The 20829-nt window shown below is 43.5% G+C and overlaps 1 protein-coding gene across 6 annotated transcripts in view; it reads left to right on the top strand.

The window, feature by feature from the left end:
- FLACC1 (flagellum associated containing coiled-coil domains 1) overlaps positions 1-20829 on the top strand; it is a 38575-nt gene that overhangs the window by 12543 nt on the left and 5203 nt on the right. For 2 of the 6 annotated variants that reach the window (XM_027590043.1, XM_027590044.1), the window contains exons 4-15: positions 1293-1341; positions 2852-2985; positions 4218-4311; positions 5051-5112; positions 6827-6924; positions 8012-8064; positions 9729-9828; positions 11633-11736; positions 15033-15095; positions 17763-17852; positions 17985-18094; positions 19470-20367. In XM_027590043.1, coding sequence (XP_027445844.1) covers positions 1293-1341; positions 2852-2985; positions 4218-4311; positions 5051-5112; positions 6827-6924; positions 8012-8064; positions 9729-9828; positions 11633-11736; positions 15033-15095; positions 17763-17852; positions 17985-18094; positions 19470-19590 — 1078 coding nt within the window. In that variant the 3' untranslated portion in view covers positions 19591-20367. Of the gene's footprint in view, positions 1-1292; positions 1342-2851; positions 2986-4217; positions 4312-5050; positions 5113-6826; positions 6925-8011; positions 8065-9728; positions 9829-11632; positions 11737-15032; positions 15096-17762; positions 17853-17984; positions 18095-19469; positions 20368-20829 lie in introns of those variants that run through there. The other 4 variants (XM_027590045.1, XM_027590047.1, XM_027590046.1 and 1 more) reach the window with 4 other exon arrangements.

Raw genomic sequence — 20829 nt, 5'->3', positions numbered from 1 at the left:
TACATGTAAGTCCCATTGTATTATCTTTTTTAATTTAGACCTTTTTTTTCTTGTTAGTGAGAGAGAGAGAGAGCAAAAGCAGGGGGAGCGGCAGAGGGAGAGGGAGAAGCAGACTTCCCGCTGAGCAGGGAGCCCGATTCGGGACTCGATCTCAGGACCCTGGATCATGACCTGAGCTGAAGGCAGACAAACCGACTGAGCCACCCAGGCATCCAGCCCCATTGTATTATTAGTGTATATTGTGCATTCGTGCCCATTTTTTACCCCAAAGAGTAATGTATTTGCCAGTTAAAAGGTTGGTGGTCTGGAGTAGACAAATCCTTGGGCTGGTTTTCTCAAGAGAGTTTTCACTGCTTCTCTGGAGGCCCCTTTTCAGGGTGGGAGATATGGGATCAAAACCAGACCTTATTAACCCAGGTGGGACTGCCTCCACCAGGAAAAATCCTCCCAACCCCACACCCCACACCCAGCAGACTTGGGAACAGTCTCATCGGGGTAACCACTCCACGACCCTTAAAGATATTGTGTTTTATCATGGGAAAAATGGAATTCTTAAAGCAGGCTTCAGTTGTCTCTCTTCACAGCAGTTGCCTGAAGGAGGGGTGGTGGGTGTGTGTGTGTGTGTGTGTGTGTGTGTGTGTGTGTGTGTGTGTGTGTGTTGAGGCAGAGGGAAGAGGCCTAACTATTCTTGTCAGCACATCAGAAGCTAGTTACTCTTATTCCAATCTTTCAACCTTCCAGGTTAGCTCCCTTACAGCTACTCTTGATATGTGGACACCAGATACGTTCATGTTTCTGCACTTGAAAACAACTAATTATGACCAGGATTAACACCGGATCTCAGAATAGTAACCATTTGCTTATCCTGAATTCACTTCACTGACCATTTCAGGTCCCATATCACCAATTTCTGGTGCAAATAAGAAAGGCTTTTGTGCAGACAATGTAAATGTTCCTCATGTGTGCATTTGAGATTTTGCGCCATGGGAGCCCTTTGTATTCTCACGCCAAGTCTCCTGGCTCTTATTTTAGGAGTGGTTCTAATAGGCATGATTAGTCAATTCCCCACTTTTTTACTACCTGCCTTTTGATCACAATCTGTATGCCAATGATCCCTGGACCATTGAACATTCCCTAGTCCCTGAGTAGAACACTCTGAGAGCTGAAAGGGGCCTCAGAGATCATTCTGGTAATGTCACTTTTTACAGATGGGTGGGATCAGGGTGTAGCTTCTAAGCTTTGAATGTTTCCCTGCTCCCTGGGTGCTTTCTGAGCATGCCTTTTTCTTGCAGAGTGACAGTCGATTTAGGAAAACAAGAGGAGAGCAACACATTACCTAATGTGAGTAAAAACAGCAAGAGGGCCATGGGACTAACATTTATTGAGTGCCTGCTGTGTGCAGGCATAGGCCTTTTACACGTACCTACCTCATTGAATCTCTGCAATGATCCTCTGAGGAGGGGCTATAATTACTGCATATAACGTAGCTGGTAAGTGGCAGAAAAGCCAGACCTGAGAGAGGGCGTCTAATTACCACGCTCTACTGCCTTGTGTAGGGCAAGGAGAGTGTGCCGGGGAAACCAGGCACTGACAACCGGTCCAGGCTAGGGTCCAGCTCATGCCCACACGTCACACACTGCTGCCGCACTTGGGAGCCCACACATGTGGGGGGGAGGGGCATCAGGGCGCTGAAGGGGAGCAGGGCCAGGACCCTGCTGGAGAAAGAGATGGGGACTAAACCCGAAGGATCTCGATAGCTGCCAAAGAGTTTGGGCCTAATCCTTCTGGTGTCTGGGAGCCTTCACAGGTCTGACACAGGTCCAGCACCAGGTAAGATTTACCTTCTAGAAACAAACATTATTTGATGGGATATTATTGATGCTTTTTACTACTTTCTGCTTTTATCTATTTTCTTCCCCCCCCTTTAACAAAAATCATGCGGTTCCTTAATAGTCAGGAAAAAGTAATAAACAAACAAAAATGTAATTGCCCTCCAGATGGAGAGGATGATGAACTTTTGGGAAGCCAGAATGAAGGCAGAGAGGCCAGCTGGGAAGGTATGGCCAAAGCCAAAGAGAAAGGTGAAGGTGGCCTCGGGCTCTGCCAGGGACAGGAGTATGGAGAGAAGAGGAAGTTGGGATACATTTAGGAGATAACAGGGCTAGTGGTGCCTAGGGCTGCCCTGCACACCTCGAGAAGGCACTGTCTCACCCTGGTCCCCGCCGGCTGGGAACCCTGCCAGATTCCTGACTTTGATCTAGTGGGGAACAGAGGAAGAACTGACCAAAATAGGCCTGTTTGTTTGTTTTCATGACTGTGCTAGACAGTTTCTCATGTTATTTTGGTTTTCCTCACAAAAGTCCTTGGAGGAAGAGTTATTATCCTCCTTTTCTGATGCGGAAACTGAGGCACACAGATGTTGAATAACTGTGGTTGGAGGCAGAGCCAGGATTTGAACACAGGCCTGTCTAGTTCCAAAAACTGAGCAATTTCCGTGGCACCTGACTTCCTCCTGGCCTCTGGCCATGTGGAGAATGCAGATGAGGTACAGGGCTTGGGGCAGAGTGCCTAATGGGGCGTCCGCAGTTAAGTTTTCCACATGTTAAGCTTGAGGGATCTTTGGGGACATCCATGAGCCACTTGAGTCTTGCAACTGGATCTCAGGAGAGACATCTGAGCTGGAGGTATGAGGGTGAGTGGTTTCTGGGGAAGGGCGCAGGAGAGACGTGGGCTCTGGAATCCCACCCCCCGTCTTTTGTTTAAGATGTGAGTAGCACTCTAGTGAAAGATTTAGAGGAATCTCAGCACTCCAAGTCTGCAATATTATCTCACCTTCCACCTTGATGCCCAGGAAGTGATAAATGTGTCACCTGGCTATCGCCTCATTCGAAATAGGGAGCAGATTTACGTCACCTTGGGAGATGAAATGTTTGATAAGAAAAAGCAGTCGAAATCAGAGATCATGGACAGAATCAAAATTTCCAGGTAATATCCTTGGACCTATATATCCAGCTCCTCAGAGCTATCCCCACTGGGCTTGGCCTGGCCTCAAGGAGAAGCCCCTAACTTCCACGCCCAGTCCACCGAGTCCCTGTTCTGAAGGTAGTGCAAGGTCACTTCACTCCTCATCCCCGTGAGCTCCTCTCCACGCCCACCTCTCTGCCTGATCCCATTAGAGACAGGATGAAGGTCAAAGCAGGAAGCTGATCTGGAAAATGACCAGGTGTAGTATAGTTTGTACTAAAGGAAAGCAATTGTTCCTAGAGTGATGAACAGATGAAATATTCATAAAATAGTATAGCCTGAATTTGGAAGGTGAAAAGTCAGAGTAAAGTCAGGGTTTCTGGGGGCTGAGATGCATCTCTTACTCATTATGCCCAAAGATCACTTAGTTCATGCTTCTGGGAGGCACAGTGTGGAAGACTCTGGCTGAGTCCCCCCCAGTGCCATCCTCTCTGTCATTCAGGCCCTACCCACTCGATCCTCCAATGCCATAGAAAGTCAGTTCTCACGTCTTTTTCCATTCTAACTCCTAGATCTCTCATTCATGTCCCTCCCTCCCTATCTCCTCCTTCATCCTCTCTCTTGTTTCCTCGCCCTCTTGAATGGAGGACCTCATCTCTGCTGCCCCACACACAGCACCGCCCGCTGCCCTGTCCACTCCAGCTCAACCAAATAGAGCTAAATAAGTTCCAGACATCATAGAGGCTTCAGACCCGGAAACACAGAACAATCATTATCTATTCTGAAACCATGCTCTGAAATCCCCTCTTCATCCTGTGTCTGAACAATTCCTTGTCTATGTTCACTGTCAGCCTCGATCCCATCCCCCACCTTCCCATCTCCCAATCCCCTGAATTCTTCCTCCTCCATTTCAACTGTCATTACTGAATCAGAGTCAAACCCTCACAGATTTCTGGCATTTTCCTTTCTATTCAACAGGTAACCAATCCACTCCTCCACCCTACTGCCCTTCCCCCCACTTCCGGCTAGCTTACCCAAAAGGGCTGGGTCTGAGGCTCAACCACCCTGCTGCCCGATTCCCTCTCCCAGACTACCCTTCCACCCTGGCCCCCACCCCCATGATGATGCAGCCAGTGCAGAACATGGCCTGGCTCTCACCTGGCTCCCTGCCAGAGACAGTCACAGACAAGGAGGTGCCTGACTGGCACGGAATGGAAACTCGGTGGGTGATGGAAGGATGATTTGTCCTGTAGGACTGATATCATTACTGACCTCGAAGAGCAGATCTCAGAGCTGACTGTGATCATTGAGCAAATGAACAGAGACCATCTGTCTGCCCAGAAATTGGTGAGTGATCCTTGAGTTAGCCGACATCTCTATGGGTGGGGGAAAGGCCAGCTTTTTCAGATCAGCTGCTATGTTCCAGGCAAGACACCAAGCACTTTACTCGTGGGAGCTAACTCAATTTCCAGGAGTTCTTCAGGTGCTTCCAGTGTGTTCATTGCCACAAACTCACCACACCAGGGGGTGGCGGCCATTTCCCCTTGGGCTTGCTGTGGCTAAACTTCAGAGAGTGCTAAGGCTCTTCCTCAAGGCAACAGTGCGGTTAATGCATCCACCATGGTCCAAAAGCTGCCCAGAAGCCTTCAGTACCCACTTCCCGTTGCTGTTAAAATTGCCAAAGCCTACTTTGGAATCTGCTGATGTCAGCTTGCACCCTCCATGTTTCCTGGGGATTTTGGTGACACTTCCTTTAGATTTTACCATCTGTTTAATAAAAGTCTCTTCTTCCCCACCTCAAGCAGGGGTGCCTGCTGGCCTGGGCTGGAGTGATAAACCTGAGCAATGCTCAAAAACAGCCTCCCCCATGCCCCACTTGCCTGTGGTTTTTGAAACTCACTTGTGAAGGTCACTTTCCAGCAGGCCTGCCCTTCAGTAGCGATGTGCTCTCTGGGACTGCCGAACACAAACAGGGGAGGCAGAGGGGTAGGGCATATCCCATGAATGGGAAGGCTTCTCAGAAATTGCAGCTTGCGTGGGAGTGGGGTCCTCCATCCTATATTGTTAATGCCGGCCTTGTTTCCAGCTCTCCGATGAAATGGCTCTCCACTGTGCTGAGATGCAGGAGAACTTCGAAAACAAGAACAAGTATGCTTTCTGGACAAGCCCTAAGGCTTCTGCTTCCCTGTGGGAGGGATGTCAATTCACTGGGATTTCAGACGGTGCCAAGTGGAGCTGGGTGGGCACAGGTGGGGGAAATGGGCAGGACGGTTTGATTTGAAGCCACCCAAACGTAGCCCAGAGAAGGTTGTTCCTGGCGTTGCACTTTCTCATCCCATCACTTCCTTTCAATTATAATCTCCCTTTTTTTTTTTTTTTTTTTTTGGTGATTGCTGAGGAGAGCCATTTTTTGTTCTCTATGAGAGTTCTGTGGTAAACAACTGATGTTCTCAGCCCAGGCACCTCCTCCCATTTCCCCTGCCTCTCTACTTCCTCCCCCTCTTTCTCTCTCTTTTTTTTTTTTTTTGGCCTGTCGTCTCTACTTTCCTTGGCTGCTCCCGGGCTGTGGGCAGAATGGGAAGAAGGTATGGGAGGGGCAGCAGAGTCACAAAGACAAGCCGAGGGGAAGTAAAAGGAGGTGTATTGTCTTGTGGGTGAGGAAACCTACAAAGCCCCCACATGCTGGGCACCGGAGCCGCCTCAGGAGTCCTGGTGGAAAGAAGTACACATGGTTGAGTCATAGCCTTGCTTTCAAAAAATAATGAGTAACTTCTTGGTTTTATAATAGATTTCATTATTTTTTCAGAGCAATTTAAGGTTCATAGTAAAATAGAACATAAAGTACAAAGAATCGCCATAGACAGGCTGAGCCCACACTCCCACAAGCTGAGTAATCTTCCTGCACCCCTCTGGTGACTTTGTTACAGCTGATGAACCTACATGGGTACATTATTATCACCCAAAGTTCGTAGTTTACATTAGGGTTCACTCTTGGTGTTGTATACTCTATGGGTTTTGACAAATGTATATTGACAGTGTCCACCGTTATTGGATCATGCAGAGTAGTTTCACTGCCCTAAAGATCCTCTGCGCTCTGCCCATTCATCCCTCCCTCCCCAGTAGCCCCTGGCCACCACTGATCTTTTTACTGCCTCCATAGCTGTGCCTTATCCAGAATGTCATATAGCTGGAGTTGTACAGTATGTAGGCTTTGTGGATTGGCTTTGGCCACTTACTAATATGCATCTCATGTTCCTCCATGTCTTCTCTTGGCTTGGCCGCTCAGATAGCCTCTCACTCCCCTCAACTTGAACACTGCCAGCTTCTGCCTCCTGGAATGGAGGTTAAAGAGACCTTGGGCCCGGGGCACCTGGGTGGCTCCATCAGTTAAGCGACTGACTTGCTTTCAGCTGGGGTCATGCTCTTGGGGTGGTGGGATAGAGCCCTGCTCCAAGCTCTGCGCTCAGTGGGGAGTCTGCTTGGGATTCTCTCTCTCCCTCTCCCACTGCTCTGCACCTCCCCCCAAATAAATAAGTAAATCTTTAAAAAGAGAGAGAGACTTTGGGCTCTAAAATTATCCTGGATGCTAACACAGCCCACAGATTCCCAAGACAGCCATAAACGAAGACTGTGCTCTTAGCAGGGAGTCATGGCCCCCTGGCTCCGTTCAAATAATGGTTGGTAAAAACCAGTCTTCTCACCTTTTTCTGGGTGGATGCCAGGAGAAACGCATGAGGAAGCGAGGGCCCTGCAGGCTGCCCACAGCTTCCTATGTGAGAGTAGGATCCACTGAATGTAACGGCTCAGCTCTGGACTTCTTTTCACGGATTGATGATTGTAGCCTTTTCCCCGGGTCACACAGGGAGCTCAAAGAGGCTCATGCAACAGAGCTCAGTCAGTTGGAGAACAACTACAAAGCATCATTGAAGGCAGAGAAGCTGGCTGCCCAAGAAAAACTAGGTACTGTCTGGACTGGGGAGAATGACCCTGGTGAAGGGCGAGAGGCTGACCATGGCGGTGGATGGGCTGTGCTAAGCTTTCCAGATGTCCTTCTAAAGCTCAGGGAGGGGGAGTGACTGAGAATGAAACTGCAAAGAGGGAAACCATGTCACCAATGTCCTTCCTACACCCAGGAGATAGACTGGCCTGTGACTAAGTGTTGGGATCTGAGCAAGTCCCTTAATCTCATTTATCCCATCTAAGAATTGAGAACAATAATACCTGCCTCCATCAGAGAGAAAAGACTGTGAAAGCACTTTTTAAAATATATTTTTTAATTCTATAAATATACTATTATAATTCAGCAAGTTACCTCACCTGTAAAATGATGGTGTTTCATTATATTTTAATGGACACACTATGATTTGTATGGCCTTATAATACATTAGGGTTGTGTTGGCCATTTATCCCATTATTTATGCTACCCTTGGGAAGGGCAAAGTGTATATCCTTCAGAATTCTGAGGTTATAGACTAATCTCTACAGGGAGAAGGAGAAATTCTGTAATCTTCTCTCTTTCCTTTGCCTTACATTTTTAAAAGCTTTTTTTTATAGCTTATATATTATAAGCTATATATTTTATAGCTTACATATTATAGCTAAATAAAGCTTTATAGCTTTATTTATAGCTTGCTGATTTTCCAATTTTCTAAGGAGAACATTTATCATTTTCAAAATCAATGTACGCTAGGAAACATTATTTTAAAAAGAGAGAAGCAGATGCATACTACAAAGTTTTGTGCCTCTTTTCCCCCCAGGGATTAGTTCTCACATTTGGTGTGCATCAGTATCACCTAAAAAGCATATTATCAACAGATATTGGGCCTCTGAGACCAAAATTCAGTAGGTTTGGCCGGGGTGGGGGGTGGGCAGCACAGGCATTTGGATTTCTAATAAGCTTCCAGAGTGATTTCAAAGGTACAAGATGGTTTTAACACGTAGAGGATGAGTTTGAGGTGGAAAAGGTATACAGGAGAGCTCATACTTGACTTTGAAAACATGCAGTTCAGAGGAATAATGATGACCCTGTTGTTTTCCTTTTGTCCAGATGAGATGGAAAAGGAATATAAGTATTTGAAGAATATGTTTCATATGTATCAGGTGAGATTCAGAGCTCCTTGGTGGATTATGAAAGTAAGAGAGGCAAGGCTCATTCCTGGCTGATGACAGTGGGCTAAGTCTAGAACTCTTGCCCAGAAAATCATGTCCTGAGATTCCCAGCATCCTTGGACCTAGGTAACACTGAGTACACCCAGGGAGAAGCGTGAACTGTGGACTGTGGTGGTTTCCATGTGTGACAAGTCAGTCTCTCAGACGCCAAAGAAGCCCATTGAAAAATATGTTTGTGATTACAAAAGTCATACCTGCTCATTGTTTTTTAGAAAATGGAAATACAAAAACCAACTACAACAACAGCAACAAAAAAGAAAGAATAATCACCACCCCAAGACAACCACTCTTCGTGTTTGTACTTGGTAACACCTTTGATTTTGGTGGAGTGCTGGGTCAAAAGGGATAAACATTTTAAAGGCCTTTGACACATTTGGCCAAATTACCATCCAAAAAGACTCTATCACTGCACCCCCCACAAGCAGAGCATGGGGTGCTCTGGCCATCTCAGAATATAACTCATTCATTTAAATTGGTTAATCTGATGGAGCCGCCGGGAAACAGGCCATGATTTCTTCCTAGGAGGGTGAGAGAGTGGAGAGGAGAGGAACGGACAGAACAGGCTGAAGCAGCAAACCCCCATCCTATTGTGACCAGCTGGTCATGGTTTGCCTGGGACTTTCCAGATCTTAGCATTGAATGTTCAGAGACCCAGGACACACATTAGTCTCAAACAAACAAGGACAGTTAACCACCCTATAAAAGGAGAAAACCAAATTAAGCACCAGCACCACCTCTGAAATTCTATTTACCACAGTTTCACTTTTGAGCTTCTATCTAAAACTTGTTTTTCAAGATGTGTCTTGATACAGTCAGGGAAGACATCATAGAGCAAAGCCTAAGAGAAGCATCAGGTTGATGCCCCAATTTCCTAGGTAGGCCTTAATGTTTGCTTCAGTCTGGACCTCTCCAGAGAGCTTGACCTCTATCTGCCCACGAGTCTTGAAAATGATGAGAGAGAAACTTTATCTAAATGGCCACAAGCAATTACAAATGAGCTCTGATGCCTGGCCCCAGTGTGAATTGTACCGCTAACCTGGAAAAAAGGGGGTCAGGGTCCTGAGACCTTACTGGCAGCATCCAGGTTCTAGGCCTTCTTCCTCCTGACGTCCCACTCCCATGAAGTCTGAGCCAACCAATAGGACTGGCATCGGGTTAGGCTTATTTAACCTCAACCACAAAGGAAGCTGGATTTTCTGAGGAAAAATAAACACACTCTGGAAAATCATGCCATTGTTTTCTAAGTGTTCAAATTAACTACTAGGCATTTCCCTTGTTTCTCCATGCACTACTGATGAGTGATTGATGATGCAGGGAGCTGGCACGTGAATCTTCGACAGGAGAATCTTACATGTCCTCAAAGAAAACCCAGTTCCAGTGGGACAAACACGAGGCAGAGCTTGCCCTTGACTTTGAGGGTTCTGCAGGCTCGCAGGTGGGCTGGGCTAGAATTTGCTGCCACCAGCCACCCACAGAGGGACTCCTAGCAAGCATTCCAGGTGAGGGAAGCTGCAAAGGGCCCTATGCTGTGCCTGGAGCTGGTGTGCAGCCTTTTTCAGGACCCTTTTCTTCATGGTGCCTTTGTGCCTCCACAGGACAGCGTTTATGATGAAATGGAGGACAAGTGGTCGAAGAAGAAGGCAGAATGGGAAAAGGAGGAGAAGTTAGAGCGGGAAAAGATCCTGCTACAGCAAAGTGAGTACAGAAATTTCTGTCTTTTTGATGGCACGTGCACCAAAAACAACCTGCCGTTAAGTTTGGTCTCAACTAGAAAGGCAGCCTTGGATCCACTAAGGGTGACGGCCACATGGCTGGACTCCTGAATCAGAAGTGCATGGAGTTTTCAAGAAAGTGACAACAAGGATGGAGTCTTTATAAAGTTCAGCCACTTGAGGGTCTAGGCCTGTACCTTCCAAAGCTCACTCGTTCCAAGTTTGGCCATCACGTGCTGGAACAAGCTCTGGGACATCTGTAGGAGTGCTGACTTGTTACCTGGATACAAGTGACCCCAAAGTTCCAGAAAAGATGTTCTTGAATTAGAGTTTCAAATATTCACTTGTTGGGGGGAGGGACAACACAATCTATTATCCTGAGAGCCTCTGGATTCCCACACCACCCCCCAAAAAGGATCTCAATCTTTGAGACACAATTGACATATAACATTGCATATGTTTAAAATGTACATGTTGATTTGATCCATTTATATATTACTTTATATTTTTAATATTTCCAACACCTAGCACAGAGTTTGGATCATAGAAAGTGATTTATAGATGAGCCTTCTACCCACTCCGAGCATTTTCATAAATGGAAAAAGGAGAGAGGAATTTACAGAGACTCTGCTCCCTGACCTAGAGGACTGGTTGAGGTGGGAGTAGGGCCTCTACAAACCTATACCACATCCTGCCTCAACCCAGTTTGTATCAGATTTGTTTGATTTCAACAAATTACTCATTTAAGGGCAGAAACCCCCTGGGGAAGTAGATCCTCAAGGCCATTCCCACCCCACTGGGGACTCTGACTGCCAGAGGCAGCATGAAGACCCTGGCATTAAGCTGAGGGAAGGAATGCAGAGCTGCACCTATTTGAGGCTTTAGCTAGGACCCTGGTATGGCAGGACCCTGTCTTCTTCCAGACTTCGAGCTTCCCATACTATACCCATTCCATGTTGTCAAAATCTAAGTTAAGATGTTCACTCAGGGGGCGCCTGGGTGGCTCCGTCGTTAAGCGTCTGCCTTCGGCTCAGGTCATGATCCCGGGGCCCTGGGATCAAGCTCCGCGTCCGGCTCCCTGCTCCGCGGGAGGCCTGCTTCTCCCTCTCCCACTCCCCCTGCTTGTGTTTCCCTCTCTGTTTCTCTCTGTCAAATAAATAGATGAAATCTTTAAAAAAAAAAAAAGATGTTCACTCAGTTTTGAAAAAGCAGATTTTAGCTGTGCACAGCATAGCTCAGCCCAGACCCAGCCTGTGAGCCTAGAGGTTGCCTCCTTATTTGTCCCCAACACCATGAGGCTGCGTGTCAGCCACCCCCTACTACCCCCTGTTTGGTATTGGGCCTCTGTTGGCAAGCTCCCCTGCACCAGAAACAGTTTAAGCCTATCTCTACCCCAGGGCTAAGTACAGAACAAATATTTATGCTGGAGGCATCACATTAGCCAAGAGCTGTATTTTAAGGTAAGGATATTGAAGAAAGCATACTGGTTACTTCGGCGGTGAGAATGGACAAAATAATAATCAAGAGATCTAAAATAAATTACACATACACAGAAAAATCAGAGACATTGGGGCAAGTCCCATATGACTGACATCCCTGAAAACCAGTGCCATGTTCACCTGACTCTCACACATCTCCAGGTAAACGTCAGAAGCCGAACGCCAGGCTGAAAGGAACTTGAGTTTGACCCAGTCCAGAATTTCTATTATCTTCAAACATTTGGAGTTTCCCTCGCATCTGCTTTCCCCACATTTCCTCATACGTGTAATTTCTTCTCACCTCCACAGAACATAAAATGACAAAAAAGTTTGAGTTAGAGTCAATAGAAGAAAAGAAGAAAATAAATGATTCCTACAGTGCCATCTTTGAGAACTTCATTCGAGAGAAGGAGGTAACTTAGGCCCCATGCACGTGAGGGGTTGGAGGTGCAGCCTCGCTGAGACATCCGGGTCCCAGGGGTGTCTCAGTAATTAGGCGAGCTTTTTGTCTTTATGGGCATATTCCTCCTTTCCCAGCTTCCCTGGAAATGTACCCAAGCGGACCGGCAGTCTTGCTGTCCTTATCTAGACAGTCTTACCACAGGGTCATGGTGGAATGAAAATTTGAACTAACAGGGAATAATAGAATGCTAAACACATACAGAACTCGGAATTCCCTATTTTGCCAAAACCCCAGTCTCTGAATGCTCCTCCTCATCCTTGACTGGAGCTGAAGAGAAAGGGCAGTGTAGCAAACTAAACTAAGCAAGTTTGGTCATGTACAGCTCTGAGTAAATAAGAGGAGCTACCTCAAAGTTAGAGGGGGGTGAGGGTGAGCTACTCCTGTTCATCACTCCCCCACCACCTTGATACTGCTACCAGGTCATCGTGAAAGCAGGTCTCAGACATATGGGCATTTACTAAACAAACCTGCATTAGCAAGCAGGCCCCAAGTGCTTATACCACCAGCTCTCTGAGCTTTTCGGTCCATGAAAGATTCATTGGAGTTATCTGCAAAGGCATGACAGGGATAGGATTCTGCAACTCCTGGAGTCAGCCTCAGGCAGCCGGGGCACCTCCTAAGCAGACATAGGACCATCTAGGAGTCAAGTCTTAGACGCCATTCCTGAGTGCGCAGCCTACAGGTTTTTTAGATTCCTGTACTCTTTTCCTGCAAAGTGGACCGTGTCTCTAAAATAGTATCTACCTTGAATATTCCATTTTTAAGAGCCCATTTCCAATCATCATGCTAATTAAAAAGCCACTAATTTCACCAATCAAATCCCATTTCTGGCATTCACTATAACTGAGCAAGACAGTAATGAGGATATGGGGCATGCTATGCAGTGTGGCTAGCGCTTCTGGGGTCTGGAGGGCTCAGACATCTGAATAAGGAGGAGCAATTCCTCTAGTGGGGAGAGATTTGATCATCTGCATGCATCCTTTCCTCTCTCCTATTTTCTCTCCAGTGATGCTGACTATAAATCTGTAAATGCTGCTCTGTGTCTCACTCTCTTTCTCATGAAAGTATAGTTTACAATTAACAAAATGCACAGATCGTAAGTATACAGTTTGATGAGTTTTGACAAATGTACATATCTATGTAACCAACACCCAAGTAAAGATCTAGAGCATTTTATCAACCCCGAAATCGCTCTTGTATTCCTTCCCAGTTAAGCCCTCTCTCCCTCAAAACTTGCCCCAAGACAACCACTATTTTGATTCCTACCACCATAGATTAGTTTTACCTGTTTTTAAGCTCCATATAAATGGAATCATGCCGTATATGCTCTTTTGTATATAGCTTCTTTTTCCTCAACACAATGTCTGTGAAATTTATCCATTTGTTGTTTATATCAGTAATTTCTTACTTTTTATTGCCCATTAGCATCCCTTTGTAGGAATACCCCACAACGTGTTTACCATTCTCCTGTTTTTGGAGGTGTAGGTTGTTTCCATTTGTTGTCCTCCCTATTTTATAAAGGTTTTGTAAACACCCTTGTACAAGTATTTCTGTAGACACAATTTTTCATTTCCTTTGGGTGTATACCTAGCAGTGTTGTTATTGGTTTCTAGGGTAGTTATAGGTTTAACTTTATGAGAAATCGCCAACCCAGGGCACCTGGGTGGCTCAGATGGTTAAGCGTCTGCCTTCAACTCAGGTCATGATCCCAGGGTGCCGGGATCAAGCCCCACGTCCAGCTCCCTGCTTAGCAAAGAGTCTGCTTCTCCCTCTCCCTCTGCCTCTCCCCCTGCTCATGCTCTCTTTCTCCGTATCCGTCTCAAATGAATAAATAAAATCTTTAAAAAAAAGAAAAAGAAAGAAAGAAATTGCCAAGCCACTTTCCACAGTAGCTGTGCCATTTTACTCTTGCATCTTAAACATGAGAATTCCAGTTGCTCCACATCATCAGCAACTAGTGTTGGCATCCTTTTAATTTTGACCCTTCCAATGGGTATGAAGTGATAGTCCATTGTAGTTTTAGTTTCCCTGGTGACTAATTATGTTGGGCAATTTTTTATATGCTTATCAGACAACTTATATGTCTTCTTTTGTGAAATGCTGGTTCAAGTCTTTTGCCATTTGAAAAAACTTAGATTGTATATCTTTTTATTATTGATATGTAGGAGTACTTTATGTACTGTAACAAGTTCCTTGTTAGGTACATGTGTCACAAACACAGTCTCCTGGCCTGTAGTTTGCCTCTTCATTCTGCTCGTGTTATCTTTTGATGTGCAGAAGTTTTTTATTTTAATGAAAACCAAATTATTAATTTTTTCCTTTTTACAGGAAAGTTACAGCTTTTTGTGTCCTTTCTATGAAATTGTTGCCTAGTCCAGGAATACAAAGATCTTCTATTTTGTTTATTTTTATATTTTTTAAAGATCTTCTATTCTAAAAAAAAAGCTTTATAATTTTAGTTTTTATTATTCTATGATCCATTTTGTTTTGTTTTCTTTTTAAAGATTATTTATTTATTTATTTATTTGAGAGAGAGAGCACATGCATGAGTGGAGGGAGGGGTAGAGGGAGAAGGAGAAGCAGGCTTCCTGCTGAGCAAGGAGCCCAACACAGTGCTCGATCCCAAGACCCTGGGATCATGACCTGAGCCGAAGGCAGACGCTTAACTGACTGAGCCACCCAGGCACTCCTCTATGATCCATTTTTAATAATTTTTATGTATGGAGTGAGGTAGAGGTCATAGGCCGTTTTTTTCTGTATAGATATCTAGTTGTTCCATTCTATTCCATTGAACTCTTTGTCCATACCTAGGTCAAGACAACCATTGTCTCAATTACTATAGTTTGAAATCAGGGAGTAAAAATCCAGTTTTGCTCTTGTTTTTCAAGGTTATTTTGGCTCTCCTATATCACTTACATTTCTATATAAATTTCAGAATTAGTTTGTCAAGAAAGTATTCTGACTGGGATTGTACTGAATATAAAGATCAATCTGTGGCAGAACAGAATATTCAACCATGTCAACAATATTCAACAATAGTAACCCTACCGAGGTTGCACATAAGTAAGATTTTCAAAATTTAACTTCAACATGTCATCTCATTAGTTTATAATGTGTGCTTCATTATACCAATATCTAAACTTTGGTGAATATGATATTCCAGAATCCTACTCTGGCTTTCTTAATTCTCTGAAAGAAGTACTAGAAACCGCAGTGCTGACCCTTTCCAAATAAAATTATTTTTAGGAGCTACTGAAACAACATGAAAAGGATACCTTACAATTAGAGGAGCTAAGAAAGACCAAACAGGTAAGTTTTTTCATTTTTCCTGTGGAATTAGCATCTTACAAATGCATCAATAAAATTGTGTACTCTCAATAAAATGGAATCTATAATAATTTTCCAAAACCAAAAAAAAGGGTAGGGGGGTATCTAAAGCTGAGTTTGCTGGATTCAACAGGTCAAAAAGAGCTTTAGAACTATAATACAAAGTCATCTGTAAAACAAAACCCTTAGCATCTTTTTAGAGTGACTTGAAGAAATATATAAGCAATATGCTTGTGATCTTCAGTGTCAAATGCCTTCCATTTCTAGTAAGGCTCAAACCACAAGAGTCTTGACTTCTGAAATACCAAATTCTTCCTTTAGGTTCTAAAAATTACAATACTGCCTCTGGGAACTCTAACTCCAAGCCTCTCCTTAAAATTCTGAGTGTGCCTCATGTCCAACAGTTTCTTCAAAGAATTCTGTTCTTCTGGGACAAATTATGGCACTTCCACGTGGCAGACACCTGAAGGGAAAAGGTTCAAACCCATGAACCCCCTTGTGGTTTTCTTTCACAGAGAATTTAACCTGGATCCAGAATGGACATGTTTGGGAAAAGACTAGCCATTATAAAATCGTGGAATGATATCTTAGAGATTAGGCAAGGCTTCATCATTGTTGGGTAAACAGACCTCAGTGCCCTGCATGGTAGAGGGATAGGTCAAAACAAGGAACAAGGAAGACCCAGTGTATTATAATAACTGCTTTATTGAGCTTGTCTTCTAATTCTATCATTGCTTTCTGGATCTGTTTCTATTAATTGACTTTGCTCCTCATTTGTGGCCATATTTTCTCACTGATTTGCATGCCTGGTGATTTTTTATTGGACAACCGCCATTGTGAAGTTCAACTTTTTGGGTGCTGAATATCTTTGTATTCCTTTAAATATAGTTGTACTTTGTTCTGGGAAGCCATTAAGTTACTTAGAAACAGTTTGATATTTTCAAGCCTTACCTTTAAGCTTTGTTAGGCAGAATTAAAGCAGTCTTTGGTCTGAGGTTAATCCCCCACACACAGAGAGATAATACCCTTTTGAGTAGTCTACCCAATACCCTGTGTACTCTAGCTTGTGGGAATATAACTATTCCCAGTCCTGTGTTGACCCTGGGGATTGTTCTACCTGCTCCATGCTCGTGGTTCTTTCCCCCATCCTCACCTCCTTCTACATCTTCTCCTCCATCATGCTACCCCAGTGGCACTGGACCCCTTGCTGTTTTTTTAACACCCAGGATCCACTACTTTGAGGTCTTTGCAGTTGGCATTCTCTCTTCCTAGGAAGCTGTTTCCCAGATATCCACATGACTAACTTCCTTACCTCTTTCTGTTCTTTGCTTAGATGCCACTTCTGAGGGGCCACTCTATTTAAAGGCTTAACAACCCACCCAACACTTCCTTTTCCCTGTTTTATTTTTCTCTACAGATTTATAATTGTCTAACCTGATAAACTCAATGAAGGCAGAGATTTTTGTCTGTTTTCTCTACCACTAATCTCCAGTTTCTAGAGCATGCCTGGCACATCAAGACATACAGTGACTACCAATTGATTTTTTTGAGTGAATAAGTAAATAAAAGAATGCTAAGTGAGTTGGTACAGTGCTTTGTACAATGTGGTTGCAGTAAGTGATAGTACGTCTCTAGTCTATACATCTTGGGAGGATGCTTATCCCATGGGAAGAGCTCTGAGGACATGTAGGAGTTAAACAGAGCTGACACCTGAAAGCAGAGACCCATCTGGTTCATTCTTATAGTCTCTTCAGCATCTATCTAACATAGATTCCACATTTGTCCCTTCCCTGCACTTACACTGCATCTTCTATCTTATCCTTGGTTTGTTTTAAATTTATTATTGTAATTATTAACTTTTATTTAATTTTTCCACCCCCTCACTAGAATGTACATCCATAAGAGTAGGAATTATATTTTTCTTGTTCATCATAATACTCCTGGTGCCTACAACAGGAGGGTTTTTTTTCCTAATTAAAAGACTATTTTTTTTAGAGCAGTGTTAGGTTTACTGCAAAATTAAGCAGAAAGTATAGGGATTCCTTATATCCTCCCCCAACACAAACATACAATTTTCTCTATTATTAACATCTTACCTTACTGTGTTACTTTTGTTACAGTTGATGAACCATTATTGATACATCCCTTTTAACTAAAGTCCATAGTTTACATTAGGGTTCACTCTTTGTGTCACACATTCTATAGGTTTTGTCGAATGCATCAAATGCAGCATGCCATGTACCATTGCAATATCATACAGAGTAGTTTCTTTGCCTAAATGTCCTCTGTCCTCCACGTATTTATCCCTTGCTTCCCCTCCCAACCCCTGGCAATCACTCCTCTTTTTACTGTCTCTGTAGTTTTGCCTTTTCCAATAATAAGTATTTGTTTAATGAATGAGTGATTGGTAGCTATTGTGACAACCCATGCAAGCCCCAGTGAGGGCTGGATCTGAGACGGTGATAGTGAGTCTGCAGAGGGGCGTATAGATGGGTAAGACATACAGGAGGTAGAATTAACAGGGTAAAGTGACTGAACAGTGTAAAGAGTTGCTAAAGTTGAGGCTTCATCTTCTAGTCCAGGTGTCCTGCAGAAGAGAATAAATGGGTAGATATTGTCATGTTGTCCTGAAAGTTTCTTCTTACACAGGTCATGGAGGAAGAATTGAATACACAAGCTGTTATCCTAGAAACACTTAACACAACCCTCTACCAAACCCAGATGGAACTTCAGAGAGAGGCAAGTCCTGGCTGGAGTGGGGATGGGGGTTGTGCAGAGGAATCCAGGTCTCTGGGCGGCTCTACCATATAGCTCTGCTCTGGGTGACTCTGGTTTAGGAAAGACGGCTATTAAAATTTATATGTCCTTCAGAAAGCTACAGTGGGAAATCTGGAGAAAATGTTCCAGATCAAGCTTGCTGAAGCTGAAGAAAAGTTTAAATATACCATACAGCTTCTGACAGAAGAAAATATTCATCTAAGGTATGAAGGACGCTGCTCAAAAAGATATGGCTGAGTTATCCTTAGAAAGTGGGAGGGAGTTTGGGTGAGGAATAGATGAAGATGAACCCAGGTATTCCCTGATAAGGTCAAGGCACAGGGACTTTCAGGAGGGAGATACTCAGAGCCAGGCCACAGAAATCACCTGCGAAGGTCAGACAGTTCATCTGAGGTGGTTTTGGGAATGTGTCTAGACTCCTCTCTCTTACCTACATCTTAGTTTTAATGCAGAACGGCACAGGAAATTTATCTGAGGGTCTCTGAGTTTATTCAGTTCTGTGACTATATTTTAAATCCCTAAAGTCCTCTGCCCTCCACCTATTCATGCTTGGCTTCCCCTCCCAACTCCCGGCAATTACTGATCTTTTCAGTGTCTCTGTGGTCTTGCCTTTTCCAGAATGTCCTATGCGTGGAGTCCATAGTAGATATATAATAAATACTTGTTGAATGAATGATTGGAAACTGTCATGATAACACATGTGAGCTCCGAGTTTTTACCATGTCCCCTGAGAGTTTAGGGGTTTAGGTGTCAGTGCTTTACACTTAGATACAGCTGCATTTAGTTCCTGTGGAAATCAACTTTAGGTCAGAAATTATACTGTTACCTGAAGATGCATTTTTTAAATGACTGAGATAAATTTTGGTCAATATTTTAATAAAGGCAAGTGATTCATTGCACTGATTTGGTGGTATAGGAGAGTAAAGCTTTTCCCTTCTTCCCTTGTAGGTTGTTTGGTCTAATAGTTAAATTGGCATGAGACAGATTAACAGGAGAAAAACAAATTAAATTTTGAATGTACAGGAGCACATAAAAATATGAGACCCAAAGAAGTGACCAAAGTGGGCAGCTTTTATACCTTTTAGACAAAAAGACAATAAATCTGTAAAGAATTGACAAGACAAAGGAGTTTGGGCTCGGGGTAGTAAATTAGGGAGGAAGTAACAAGGTATGTTTACACAGCCTCCTCAGCCCTAAATTCCCTATTTCTGGTGATAAGGATGTCTCTTTGCCTTCTGGTATAGGGAGGGTACTTTTATTTCCTGCTTTCAGGGGGACAAAGGAGGGTCAGAGAATCTTTCTTGTACTGGCTGTTGGCTTAAGTAACTGTAGTTCAAACTAATCAATATGCAAGGTAGCATATTTTGGGTGGCATAGTCTGTTTCCCCTCAGAAGAATATTCCTCATCTGGGAATTTGGTAACATAAATATCATATCTCACTAAATTTAAAACCACTGCAAGTAATGTGTGCGACTTCCCCCAGTGAAGGAATGAAACCATATTTCTCTCCCCCCAGATATCCTAGAGGCCCTTCTACCCTTTGAGTCTATAGTGATACATCTTCTCTTTCTTTATAGGCAAAAAATAATTGCCAAGAATGAAGAAATTTATGAAGAACGATCTGGGAGATCAACCTCTATTTATGAGGATAATTCTGACACTTTAGAAGATGACAAAAATGAAAAACAAGAATTGTGAGCAGAAAAGTTGTTCTCCAGTACAAAAGATGGTAGGAACACCATCTCTGTAGACTTTGAGAACTCTGGTGAGGTTTTCTTGAGAAATGTGTATTATGAGTTTAGTTCCTGGGTTGCCTTGGTTCTACTTTTGTCTTTTCACAATTTGCTTTCTTCTAAGTGGTTGGGAATGTTTGAATTCTCATCTCAATTATACAGATTTTCAAGACTCTTCAATGAAAGGTGATGTTCTCTGTATCTGGATCTGAGCTTTCTCTGGGCATTGTACTATTTTCTCTTCCACATTTATGTATTTCATTATGAAAACACTAATCTGAAGAACTTCTCCCTATTAAATGTTGACTGTACTTTGAAGTTTAGCTTTTGTCCCCCAGGGGCATTTAGCTAGCAAGAATGATAATTTATTGATTCAATTCCAAAAACCTTTTCTCTTATGTGTGTCCCCACTGCTCCACTTCTCAATCATCTTTCCTGTAACTATGATTTGGGAAAAGTTTCTGATGATTCTTGCCACCTTCTCTAAATAATCACCAGAATTCAAATCCCCACAGTGCAGGCAATATAAATAAGTGAAGTGGCCTGGACATAAGGAAAAATAACCACACAGACAAGCACGGTGATCAATGGTAATTGGCAGCAGCCTAAATGTAGGGGATTGAGCAGGGTGGACCCATTCCAGTGCTGCCACACAAGAGCATGGGATCGATGTGGTCAGATATTCTGATTTTTCAAAAGAAAGTATTGTGGGTTTTTTGGGTTTTTTTAAGATTTTCTTTATTTATTTGACAGAGACACAGCAAGAAAGGGAACACATGCAGGGGGAGTGGGAGAGGGAGAAGCAGGCTTCCTGCAGAGCAGAGACCTGATGCAGGGCTCGATCCCAGGACCCTGGGACCATGACCTGAGCCAAAGGCAGAGTCTTAACCACTGAGCCACCAGACACCCCAGTATTGTGGTTTTTTATGTAATATGTCCCAATGGAGCCCTGGGTGTTATGCACAAACAATGAATCACGGAACACTACATCCAAAACTAATGATGTATGGTGATTAACATAACAATAAAAAATACAACTGAGTGAGCTAGCATTGAGAGACTATATGAGCCAAATGTTTTCCAACTGTAAGACATTAATGGTAAAAAAATAAAAACAAAACTAACAAAAACAATCTCTAAGTAACAGTAAGTTAAAATTCTATTTTCTATTAAAAATATTATTAAAAAATATTATTGAAAAAAT

Source organism: Zalophus californianus, chromosome 3 (genome assembly GCF_009762305.2).
Source record: "Zalophus californianus isolate mZalCal1 chromosome 3, mZalCal1.pri.v2, whole genome shotgun sequence".
NCBI classification, from domain to species: Eukaryota; Metazoa; Chordata; class Mammalia; order Carnivora; family Otariidae; genus Zalophus; species Zalophus californianus.
The sequence above is the reverse complement of the archived record's forward strand: the minus strand, read 5'-3'. Positions and strand labels throughout refer to the sequence as shown.